The sequence below is a fragment of the Pipra filicauda genome, unplaced genomic scaffold (genome assembly GCF_003945595.2).
Source record: "Pipra filicauda isolate LSUMZ 115617 unplaced genomic scaffold, ASM394559v2 scaffold57_size4234018_pilon, whole genome shotgun sequence".
In the NCBI taxonomy this organism is placed as follows: Eukaryota; Metazoa; Chordata; class Aves; order Passeriformes; family Pipridae; genus Pipra; species Pipra filicauda.
The window spans coordinates 1,869,918-1,881,924 of record NW_024104731.1 but is presented as its reverse complement, the minus strand read 5'-3'; the positions used below and the strand labels follow the sequence as shown (position 1 = coordinate 1,881,924).

Here is a 12,007-nt window from a genome sequence, read left to right as displayed (position 1 = left end):
GCGCACGTGACCGGACGCGGCGGGCGGGCCGCTCTCGCGCGAGGCCGCGAGCCCCGCCCCGCCCCCTGCCCGCGCGCCGCCGGCGATGGGCGCCTCGGGTCCCGCGTGCGCCGCGCGCGAGCCGCCCGCGCTGGAACCGCGCGCGCCGTCCCTGCTGCGGCACGTGCGGCTGGAGAACCTGGCGGCGGGAATGAGCGGCGGCGTCCTGTCCACCCTGGCGCTGCACCCGCTCGACCTCGTCAAGATCCGCTTCGCAGGTGAGGCCGGACCGGCCGCCTCCCCGCCGTCCCGTCCTACAGGCGCACGCACGTGCCCCGGCTCGCCGTGCCCGGCCCGGGACGCGCCGCGCTGTGCCGCCAAAGCCCCTGCGCAGGGCAGCCCCAGGGCTTGGGATAAACTGGCCGGGAGCCGAAAGGAACGGTCTCCGGTTCTCTTCCCCGCTGTCCCAAAGCTCACTCTTCCTGTCGTTTCCAGGGGCTGTATAATGTGCCGTGTGCCTCGAGCACGGGCAGATCAGAGAGCTGGGCAGGCCCTTCCCTCCCTTTCGTGATCACCGGGGCCAGAGGACACGGGAGCGCTGTCTGCTTTTAACAGGCGGATTTGTCCTAAGCCCACGTTCGAAGTTCACCTCTGCGTCAAGGATTTTCAACACTCAGAGTGTAGCAGTAGTTTTGTAATAACCTGGGTTGTTAACAGTAGTGGTATTGTTTTGCAGAAAACTCTTAACTAGTTTGGTTTTTTTTTCACAGGGGAACGTGGCAGCTTCTCTTACTTTTTCTGTTAATGTGACAAACACGTCCCCCATTTATTATATTCTCTTTTAGAGAGGTTAAAACATTTTGCTGTATCTCTGGATTGTTATCTTAGACACGTGGGTGTTTTAGAATGTCGGAAACAAACAGAGAACTGTCACAGAGGGGCTTTACAAAATTTACAGCATTACATTTCCAAACTGACATTTTACGAAGTTGGATTTACACAGTTCCTTACGTATCCTAGGTGGGCACATCCTGGGCTGTGTTATGAAAAGCATAACTAGCAGAGGTGCTTTTTTCCTCTCTATTTTCCACTTGTAAGACTGCATTTGAAGTACTGTGTCCAGTTTGGGGCTCACCAGTACAAGGAATGAAGACAGTGAAATACTGGTGTGATTCCAGTGGAGACCACCAGGCTGATAAAGGGGCTGGAGCACATGACATAGGAGAACAGGATCAATTTGGCCTCAAACAGGAAAGGCTGAGGAGAGATATAATTACAATCTATGACAATCTGATTGGAGGACTCAGAGAAGGTAAAACCAGATTCTTCTTGGAGCTGAATAGTTAATAGGGTAAGAAGGAACGGGCACAAGCATGAATGTGGAAAATTACACTTATTTATTTTACTGTGAGAGTGGTCAGATAATGGAAAAGGTTACCCAGAGAAGCTGTAATCTCTTCAGCCTTGGAAACATTTAGGAGTCAACTGGTCATGTCCCTAAGTAACCAGATCTAATTAGATCTGTTTTGAGCATGGGTTTGGATTAGATGGCTTTTGGAGGTCACTTACTTTCACATGCTTTTTTGGGTTGAAAATAACAGCTCCTATGTTTTATCTTCAACCAGGGAGCAAGAGCTGATATTAGAAATGAATGTTGTGAAGATTCTTGGCAGCATCGTTGACTGACAGACTTGCATTCATGTCTCTGATTTCCCACATTGTTTAATTTGTTTATAAACCTGGTAAAAAAAAATCAGAAATGTCTTTGAGAAAGGTTTAGCAGCGCTTATTCGGGGGGAGAAAAGAGATTTTTAATTTTTTTCTGGTTTTGCATGATTGTCAAGGTGTTGAGGCCTTGTCACAATATGCTCAAAAAGCATTTTGTGAAGTCTGTCACTACGTACAGACTGTAAACAAAATTCAAGGAAAATGAATAATTAATGTGTCATTGAACAGAAAACTGTTTACCTGACTTAATCTTGATGGGGACTCAAAAACTACATTGATTGTAAAACTTTGAGATTAATGGGTTTTTTAGTGGCTCCAAAGATGTTCTTCAGGCAACTTGTTCAAGTATTTGGCCACTCTGCTGGATAAAAAATTTTGGTCAGAATTCCTTATATTACAGCTTGTGTCTGTTACCTCTTGTCATCTCACCATGCACCGTACCACATATATCACCAGTAACGAGCTTACCCCCCTGCTGTTATGGTAGGAGCAATAGTAGTTACCACTGTAAGTTGTGTGGACATCCGTGTTCTACAGGAAATCTGTCAAACAAAAACTTGTGTGTTTTTTCTATTTTTGACAGTGATATTTTCTGAATATTTGGACCACCAGTTGTTAGGTTATTAGGTGGGAGAAGTGGATGCATCTGGTGTTTCCCTGCAAATGCATTCAATGAGAATAGAAGAGCACAGGAATTCTTGATGGAAGTAAACTCTGAGTATTCTGATAAAAACTGACTTGGGAATCATCAGGAAGACATGACTCATTGCCTTTTAGAACATTTTAAAGAGGAAGATTGAATTTAAGCATTGTTATTTGGGACTCCTTTTAGAAATGTGTTGTCAAGGGCCCCACCTGTATCATGTGAAATATAATACAAAATTGGAGGGGTGCTAAAAAGAAGACACAAAAAACTTAAAAGTCGAAGCTGCTGCTCACCATAAATGCACAGCAGTGCAGATTGATGGGAAATTTCTTCTCACAGAGATAAAGAGTTCTTTATTTTTTTTTATTTTCCTTTTCCCTCCTTTTTTTTAAAGTTCTTTAGACTTAAGAAGCTGTAAACCCCAACTCTTGCTTGCTTGTGAAATAAAACTTTTAAAATGCAGTTGATCAGTTAGGTCATATTCATTTGCAGCTTGCTTTGGAGGCTGTGGACTTCTCTGGTGGCTTTGACACAGCTGAACTTTATGTTTGCTGAAATATTTTCCAATTTAATTTCTTTCTTTCATAGTAAGTGATGGATTGGAGCTGAGGCCAAAATACAATGGGATTCTCCACTGCATGACCACTGTCTGGAAGCATGAAGGACTACGAGGCTTATATCAGGGGGTAACTCCAAACATGGTGGGAGCAGGGGCTTCCTGGGGACTTTACTTTTTCTTGTAAGTAGAACTGTAAAATGTGTCATATCCTGCACAATGTAATGTTCAAATATACACTGCTTCTTCTTTGGGGGGGTGTAAAAATGTGCTAAGTGACTTATAAACTTGTGATTCTCTTAGTTAGTCCAGGTCTGTTACCCTTTTTTATGGTTTGCTATTTTCAAATTTAAGAGACTTTGTTCCTTTGTCAGGTACAGTGCGTCACCTTGATGCTGTAAAAATACTTGAGGAATGGTGATATTAATGAAGAATTCTCTAAAAGTGCCACTGCACTGTGTTTAAAACCTCATGAAAAACAAAAACTTAAACTGATGTGTTAAGACTTAGAGAACATGATGAGACTTTCTACTAAAACTAAATGTTTAACTGTTTTTTAATCATTTTAGTGACAGTTCTTTCATTGTTTTTGTCAGTTGATGGGATTTGCTTATAAAGCTCATTTTTTAATATTCTACTTTATTAACTCTGTAACTGTGACCTGATTTACTGCTGAACCTTATTAATTGAAGCATACTAGGGAATAGTTAGCTGGTATGGCTATGCAAACATCACTTGTCATTTGTCTAGACCCTGTTATTGTTGTACTTTAGTCCTTAAGCTTTGCTATAGATTCCTGTTGACGGTTCAGCTCCTGTTGACAATTTCTTAATCCACAAGGCTACAAACTAGAACAGGAGAAGAAAGCTCAGTGTATTTATGAGCTAGAAGATAGCCTCCTTTTTATTGAGAGCAACACTGACAAGTAGCTATCTAATTGGTTCTTTTAGAAGTTAATCCTTGAGATCTGATAGCTGTTTCACGGTGCAGTCCCATTGATACTGACAGTTTAATAATACAATTTAAATATGTATTACCATAGTTCATTTTAAAGATGTAAGTACTCAGAGGTCAACTAATCAACCAAACAAAAATAGTTTAGGTATCTTTTTTTCAAAGGCTGTGTGCCACCATGATCTTGAGAGAAGCGTTTTGTTCTTTTGGGGTTGTTTTTTTTATGATGTAGATCTGTTTTCACCTTTACCAAATTATATTTTACGTTTTCCAGTTACAATGCCATCAAAGCTTACAAGAAGGAAGGAAAGATGGAAAGTCTCAGTGCAACCGAACACCTAGTGTCAGCTGCAGAGGCTGGTGAGTTTAAATTCAGAGAAGGTTAATGTTCACTTCTAGCCTTTCCATATGTTGCTACCTGCCTTTCTGTGTCAGTGCAGCTTACAGGTGGCAAGTGTAAGTGTTCAAGCCCAAATGCAATCATTTATTGTCTGTAAATAAAATAGTGAGGTCTAACATTAAAAGATGGATCGCTGTGGTCTCTTCAGTTTTGCACAGAATTAGGAGTTGTCAAAACATCTTTTGTCCTCATTTTCATTGTGCATAAGCATTTTCCATATTTAGTGTCATACTGGGTTCCAAAATATAACTATGTAGATCTGCTGCTATCAGCTTGTTAACTTGTTAAATGTTTAACACTTGGACCTGAAAAAGACAAGGCCTTTTGAATCACATACTCATAGAATGGTTTGAGTTGGAAGGTACCTTGAAAGTAATCTAGTTCCAACCGCCTGCCATTGACAGGGACACCTTTCGCTAGACCAGGTTGCTCAAAGCCCCATCCAGCCTGGCCTTGAACACTATCATGGATAGGGCATCCTAGCTTCTCTAAGCAACCTGTTCCAGTGCCTCACCACACTCACAGTGACTAATTTCTACCTAATATCTAATCTAAACTCTCAGTTTGAAGCCATCCACCCCTGCCTTAACATTACCGGCCCTTAACATTACCAGTCCCTCTCCAGTTTTCGTGTAGGCTCCCTTCATGTACGGGAAGGCCACAATTAGGTCACACTGAAGCCTTCTTTTCACCAGTCTGAACAATCCCAGTTCTCTCAGCCTTTCCTCATAGGAGAGGTACTCCATCCCTCTAATCATCTTGGTGGCCCTCCTCCGGACTTGCTCCAACAGGTCAGTGTCCTTTCTGTGCTGAGGACCCCAGAGCTGGATGCAGCACTCCTGGGGGGATCTCACCAGAGCAGAGTAGAGGGGCAGAATCCCCTCCTTCAACCTGCTGCCCACACTGCTTTTAGTGCAGCCCAGGATATGTTTGGCTTTCTGAGCTGCAAGTGCACATTGTTGGCTCATGACCAGCCCCTCATCCACCAACACCCCCAAGTCCTTCAGGGCTGCTCTTGATCTGTTCATGCCCCAGCCTGTATTGGTAGTGGGGGTTGCCCTGACCCAGGTGCAGCACCTTGCACTTGGTCTTGTTAAACCTCATGAGATTCCCATGGGCCCACTTCTCAAGTTTCTCCAGGTCCCTCTTAATTGCATCCCATCCTTCAGATGTGTCATCTGCACCACTCAGCTTGGTCTCATTGGCAAATTTGTTGAGGGTGCACTTTATGCCTTTGTCTATGTCATTAATTAAAATATTAAATAACACTGGTCCCAATTAAGTTAGTAGAATAGGTGAATTGGTCATTGGTCTTTTAAAATCTTTTTCTGTGGTCCAAGTCTTCTTGGAAACTGAAGATCTGAAATAAAATTACTTCTATCAGCAAGACTTTTAATATGTTTTTTCTAACATATGTTCTTGCACATGCTTCTGTGTTGTATTTAATCTAGTCAATTGAGAAGGCTCTATTAGGATGTTGAAGCATTCATTTAATGTTGAAATGTAAGGCATATTGTTTAATGTGAAAAATAGTAATGGGTTCTTTTACAACCAATAATGCTATAGCAGGTTGCTTGTATTAACCTGTCAGTATGATTAAGCAAATTTCTCATGACTCATTTCTCCATTAAATTTTGAGCAATGTATACCTGAAGAGTAATTTTGATAATCAGGATTACATTAAGGAATTGCTTATGTTTCCTATCTACTATGATTATGCTACTAACTGTGGAAAGGTGAGGCAAAAAAGGGGGTGTACTAGGAATATGCACCGTGTGCTCTGCAGAAGTACCCCAGCAGGAGTAGGATGGACTTTTATTATGAGCTTTGAAGACAGAGAGGGGGAACAATGGAGAGTATAAACTTTGTTTTAAGTAATATGAGTGCTCTTGTAGGATAAGTAGTTTTGTCATCGTAGAAGCCTGTGTTACATTGGACTGAACAAACTGGGACAAGCTTTGGAGTTGGCGTAACAATCAGTCTGACTTACATCTGTTCTCAGGAGCCATGACTCTCTGTATTACAAACCCAATCTGGGTAACGAAGACACGACTGGTGCTGCAATACAACGCTGGCGTTGATCCATCAAAGCGGCAATACAGAGGAATGGTTGATGCTCTTATAAAGATATACAAGACAGAGGGCATTCGTGGCTTGTATAAGGTAACAAAATTTAAGAAGAATTCCAAAACTGACTGGCACCACTCAGTAGCATGGTGAGACAAAAAAAAAAAAGGGGGGGAGAAGTAATTTTTTGTCATAGCTCACTTACTTTTATTCTGTGAGTTATCCCTGCTGGAAAACTGCAGCAAAAAAGCTTAATCAGAAGAAAAGCTATTACACTGTTGAGATAGAGGACAGAGGAAATCCTGAATAATACAGTGTAAGCTTTATGACTAAGCCATCTTCTATTGGGTGATAGAGAGTAAACTGCTTTGAATTTTTTTTTGAGTTTTCCTATAATTAGAATGTGGATAAGTAGGGCAGCAATAGTGTAATCTATCTTGCTGCTAGTACTTTCTTCCATTTCATCCCTTATCTCTGTCTTTCTGACATCTTGTGGAAGATAACATATGACTAAAGTACTTGATAATTTTTTCTTCCACAATGGATGGTTTCACAACTGCTTATTTGCCCTCTAGTTATCGACGTCTGTAATCTGTCATCTCGAGATGCATAAAATTTGCAGACTTCTAAATATGGTCTGCATATGTCTGGGGTTTTTGTTCCCTTTAATGTAGGGAAACAGATGGCAACTGGATTTGGACTTTTTGCCTCCTCCTTCCTTCAGGTCATGACATCAAGATTCATTCATCAGTGCCTGGAAGTTGTGAAGAAACCTATTTTAGTTCAGTCTGGCTCTTCTCCTGCAAGTAATGCTATAGAATCATAGAATCATAGAATGGCTTGGGTTGGAAGGGACCTTAAAGATGGTCTAGTTTCAACCCCCCTGTGATGGGCAGGGACACCTTTCACTAGATCAGGTTTCTCAGAGCCCCATCCAGCCTGGCCTTTAACACTCCTAGGGATGCGGAACAAGACTACTATCTCTTGGGAATTGTCCTGATTAAACAACACTAGGTTCTTCAAAGTATAATTAAACAACACTAGGTTCTTCAAAGTATAATCTTTCCTATGCTGAAAGACTAGTATGCTTCATGGCAACAAATGCCAAATTCTGACACCAGGAACAAGGCACCCTACTTATTCCTAAATTGAAATTGTCAGGATTTCTGATTTGCCTGCCTGGATGTCTGCTCTGTTCCATGTAGATAAGTTCTAATTTCTTGAATCTCTTAGGGTTTAAGATGTCCTTCCACCCTTCTTTTCAGATTATTCGTGCTTGTAACATGTTGCCTTTGGCATTAGACACTTCTTTGTAGTGTTAATCTGCAAATGAGGAACTAAACCAGCTACTTCCTTTGAAAGAGCAAATTACTTGCTTAAATCTGCGAAGAAGGTGACCTAGATAGGTCCTGAGTGACCTACATAAGTATGCACACTGAGCAACTTTCATTTGATGTCAGGACTCTCTGAACCTTGTCTATACTGGGGGAAAAGGCACTTCTTCAGGTGGCTCTTTGGCTTGTGCATACTTTAGCCTTCCTCCATTTTCAGTGTTTGGGGTCGTTTTTATTTTTCTCTTTCTTGCTCTATCTGAAATTGGACAGCTGAAGTTTTTGTATAACACACACGTCTTCTTTTTTCTCATAATCCTAATTTTAGCAAATTATAGCAAATAAGGGGATCTTAGATAGTACCAACAAAAGTTGGAAATAAAATCTGGAAGGAGTTTCTTTCTGATGGAGATTGGTCTTCTAAAGAACGGCATTTCTGTACGAGCAATTCCATATCTTGCTCTCTATCGTACAGGTACTGTTACGGGTCTGAGCAAATCCTTTCCGTTGTTTGAGGCACAAGGCTAGTAATGTCAGGATACATCAATCTTTTTAGCAGGGATCAAAGCGGTCTTTAATAGTTCTTCTGGGTATTGGTCATTCATTGAACTATAGTCTTCTGAATCTGCATTCCTCAGTAAGTTGTTTTTCTTGCACTTGGCCTGGTTTTGAAAAGGCAGAAGTCTTTCTTTCACTGATTATCCCAGTAGTCATCCAGTCTGTGATCTTCCACACGCTTTATCCATTAGGCTTTGTCCTATGGTCTCCATCCCCCAGGTGACTGGGGACAGAGGTGCTGTGCTGCACACCAGGCTGAATTAAAAATCAGTTTGGGGTTATGTAATTTGAACACACCTGTGGATTTGTTGGACATCTGAGCTCTAAAAATTACTTTGGCATGAAGTTGAATGTCATGCAACCATCTTCATGTTATGAGTGCTGTGTTGTTCTTTTCAAGCATAAGGCAGGAGAGACCAAACATTGTAAAATAATTGTAAGATGGAAGGAATTGGCACTTTTAGGAAAACATAAAGTATCTCTGAGCTCTTGGGAAACTGCTAGATGTATAGTCTATAGAGCTACTGACTGCTAAAGCATCAATCAAGAATGCAACTAACATTCTTCCTGGCCTCGATACTTCTGTATGTGTATTTTAAGTGTCATTTTCTTTTAGCGATGATACAGAAGCAGCAACTGGAAATAGAGCAGTGCTTAATAGACAACAGTAAAATATAAAGAAAGTGCAGAAAATTTAAGGATATTAAAGTAAAATCCAGAATCACCAAGACTGAGAATGTTAATGCAGTATGTATTAACAGAACAAAAAAATCTTATCAGTAATGTGTACTTGTTACCAAGTGCAATATATTTGGACATTCTGTGTTGTCATTTCACCTTTGGTAGGCAAGATTCTATACTCTGAGATTAAGTACTTTTTCCAGTCCTTTAACATCTAAGGCACTTAATTCTCTTTATTTTGCTATGCTTTGCTTAAACTATTTTTCTTCTTCTTGCAAATATGAAGCTTGTAAGCTAAGTGACTTTTTACATCTTTGTAATTGTACTCAGCAAAATTCATTGAGATTTGGCCATCTTGACTTCAAATTTAGTCACAGGTTCTACAAAGAGACATAAGCAACTTTCGTATAAAAGATGGTATCATTTTTCACCATGAAGGAATCAAGATCCAAGATAATGGCATACTTCAGTGTCTTTCTGCACAAGTTGCTAGAGCAGGGCACTCTGATACTGCAGGTCTTTTGCACACTGAGAACCCAAAGGCAGACAACACTAAGCAGATTACAAAAGGAATTTACTGCATTCTGAATCACAGAATATACCAGGTTGGAAGGGACCTGCAAGCATCATGAAGTCCAACTCCTGACCCTGCACAGAACCATCTCCAAGGGTCACACCATGTGCCTGAGAGTATCGTCCAGACACTCCTTGAACTCTTTCAGGCTTAGTGCTGTGACACCTTCCCTGGAGAGCCTGTTCCAGTGCCCAACCACCCTCTGGGGGAAAGAACCTTTTTTTAATATCCAACCTAAACCTCCCCTGACACAACTTCAGGCCATTCCTCAGGTCCTGTCACTGTCACCACAAAGCAGAGATCAGTGCCTGCCCCTCCTCCTCCCCTCCCAAGGAAGTTGTAACTGCAACGAGGTCTCCCCTCAGTCTCCTCTTCCGCAGGATGAACAGGCCAAGTGACCTCAGCCCCTCCTCGTATGGCTTTACAGCAGAGGCTTCTTTGGCTTAAGTGCTCTCAAACACTTCAGGCAGTGATGTGAGTACCACATCACCAAATGAACCTTGTTCCCTACTTTACTAAGTAACATAGGCCTTCCACTTTATATATTTGCCTATGTTTCTTTTCACTGGGATGGATGACCTTTGAAATACTAACCAATGGGACAACTTCTTGTCCTGGATCTTCAGCACTTACAACTCTTTAAGCCAGCTTTAAAATACTTTTCTTATTCCCACTGTCTGCTGTTCAGGATTATATACTTTACCGTTTTAATTTCTAATTATATATTTAATTCTGTCTGTTGTTGTAATCCCCCGAAAGAGAATTCAAACAGGATTTCTTTGAGAAACCATTGATCTTGTCAAGCCCGCATGGCAAAAATCTTTTAAGGATATAGTTTTGAATATTAAAGTAAAAAATACAAAGGAGTACATGAAGTGAGATTATTTTAAAACTGATCTTCACATAGATGAAAAGTAAATACCCAATTCTATCACATTTTGTGGCAAGAAAGAATTTTGTATTAAATTATTCTGAGAATAAGAAAATAGAATAGGAATATGTTTCAAAAACTTCCTCAGCCAAGATATTTCAGTACCATGAAGAAATAGTTTTGCTTTCAAACATTCTTCCATAAGAACACATTGTTATGTATGATCAATAGAAGCCCAGGTCAGCTCTTATTACTGAGACACATTGGCTGACAGTTATCTCTCTCCCTTCTTGCATTTTTTAATATTGGCCCAACATTAAAAGTTCCTCAGTCTTTGGAAGCTTTCCTCGTCAGCACAAGACTTAGAGTGTGCCGAGACTCATTTATCATCAATAGATGCTTTAGGACTCCTGGGAGCAAGTTATCCAAATCTGCTGGCTTAAATTTTAGAGTTTAGCACTCTTAAACATTGTTTAACATTCTTCCTTTGTTGGTGGGGAAAGTATTATCTCATTCTCCTATGATATAAATACATCATTCTAATTTTTTCCAAGTGGAGAGGAATTACTTCCACTGTCTTTTAACAGTTTTATTGTCTCATCACAGATAAATATTTACAAAGATTTTCCCTGCTGTCACTATCCATTAATTTCATACTGTTCCTTGTTCTCCTGACCCAGATAATTTTTTCTTTGATGCTTTTTATAATTTTGTTTTTTCTCTTCTCCTTCTGTTTTTATAATACTGGTTTATTTTCATTTCTGGTCAGGTTTTGTGAAAACCACAGTTGTCCATTTCCCTCTGTTGCGGCCCTTTGGCTTCAAGCTTCACAAAATCGTATGGTTATGCTCACAGTTGACAAAATACAGAAACAGAGTTTAATTCCACTTGTTACCATGTTTGGGGAAGTGGTTTTTCAGGGACTTTCACAAGCCCTTAATGCGTTTCATCAGTTCACGGTCACTGCTGATGAGTTCATGACCATTATTTTCTGCTCTGAGAAGAAATTTATCCTCAATTGTCAAAGAAATTCTAAAAAATCACCTCCTGAATGGCTGTAATATCAAAGACTTAAAAAATCTATAGTGTGCAGAGAGCTGATCTCTGAAGTGATGGAAGCTCTGTGCAGTTTTTATGCCTGCTGTAGTTTTAGTTGTTTTGGATTTTTTCTGCAGTTTAGAAGTTTATCATTTTGTCTTGTTAACACTATTTCAGTGGACTCCTACCAGGTTCCCTTCTCTTTTTCTTCTTCTTCAGGCTTTTAATAGTATATTGTCTTAATTCAACATTCTGGACTTCCCATTTAGTCTAACACAATGTTTTGAGTCTGGACACATTTTTTTTAATTTCTTTTTCTTACCTGAATGAATCATAGAAAATCAGATAAAACTGTTCAATATCAGTATATTTTTTTTGGAAACTTTGGTTCTTTGAGTCCTTTTACCCACATTTGCATCACTAACTCCATTATAATTGTCTCTTTGTAACAGTTTTCAGGAAGTTTTTGGCTCCCTTAAGTCATTTCTGGCAAAGATGATTAATCCCCTGTTTATTTGTATTTTTTCAGTGTAAGTGACCAACACTTCAAAAAGAGAATTAGTGCTTTTCAGAACCCGTGCAGCTGGCAGCTTATTTTAATGGAGGTAGTCCTGTTCCTGAGGG

At 40.4% G+C, this 12,007-nt stretch overlaps 1 protein-coding gene across 1 annotated transcript in view; it reads left to right on the top strand.

Annotated features, from left to right (window-relative positions):
- The first annotated feature begins 77 nt into the window (after nucleotides 1-77).
- Nucleotides 78-12,007, top strand: part of SLC25A32 (solute carrier family 25 member 32) — an 18,758-nt gene continuing 6,828 nt past the window's right edge. The window contains exons 1-4 of the mRNA XM_027717597.2: nucleotides 78-257; nucleotides 2,942-3,092; nucleotides 4,138-4,223; nucleotides 6,266-6,426. Coding sequence (XP_027573398.1) covers nucleotides 86-257; nucleotides 2,942-3,092; nucleotides 4,138-4,223; nucleotides 6,266-6,426 — 570 coding nt within the window. The 5' untranslated portion in view covers nucleotides 78-85. The remainder of the gene's footprint in view (nucleotides 258-2,941; nucleotides 3,093-4,137; nucleotides 4,224-6,265; nucleotides 6,427-12,007) is intronic.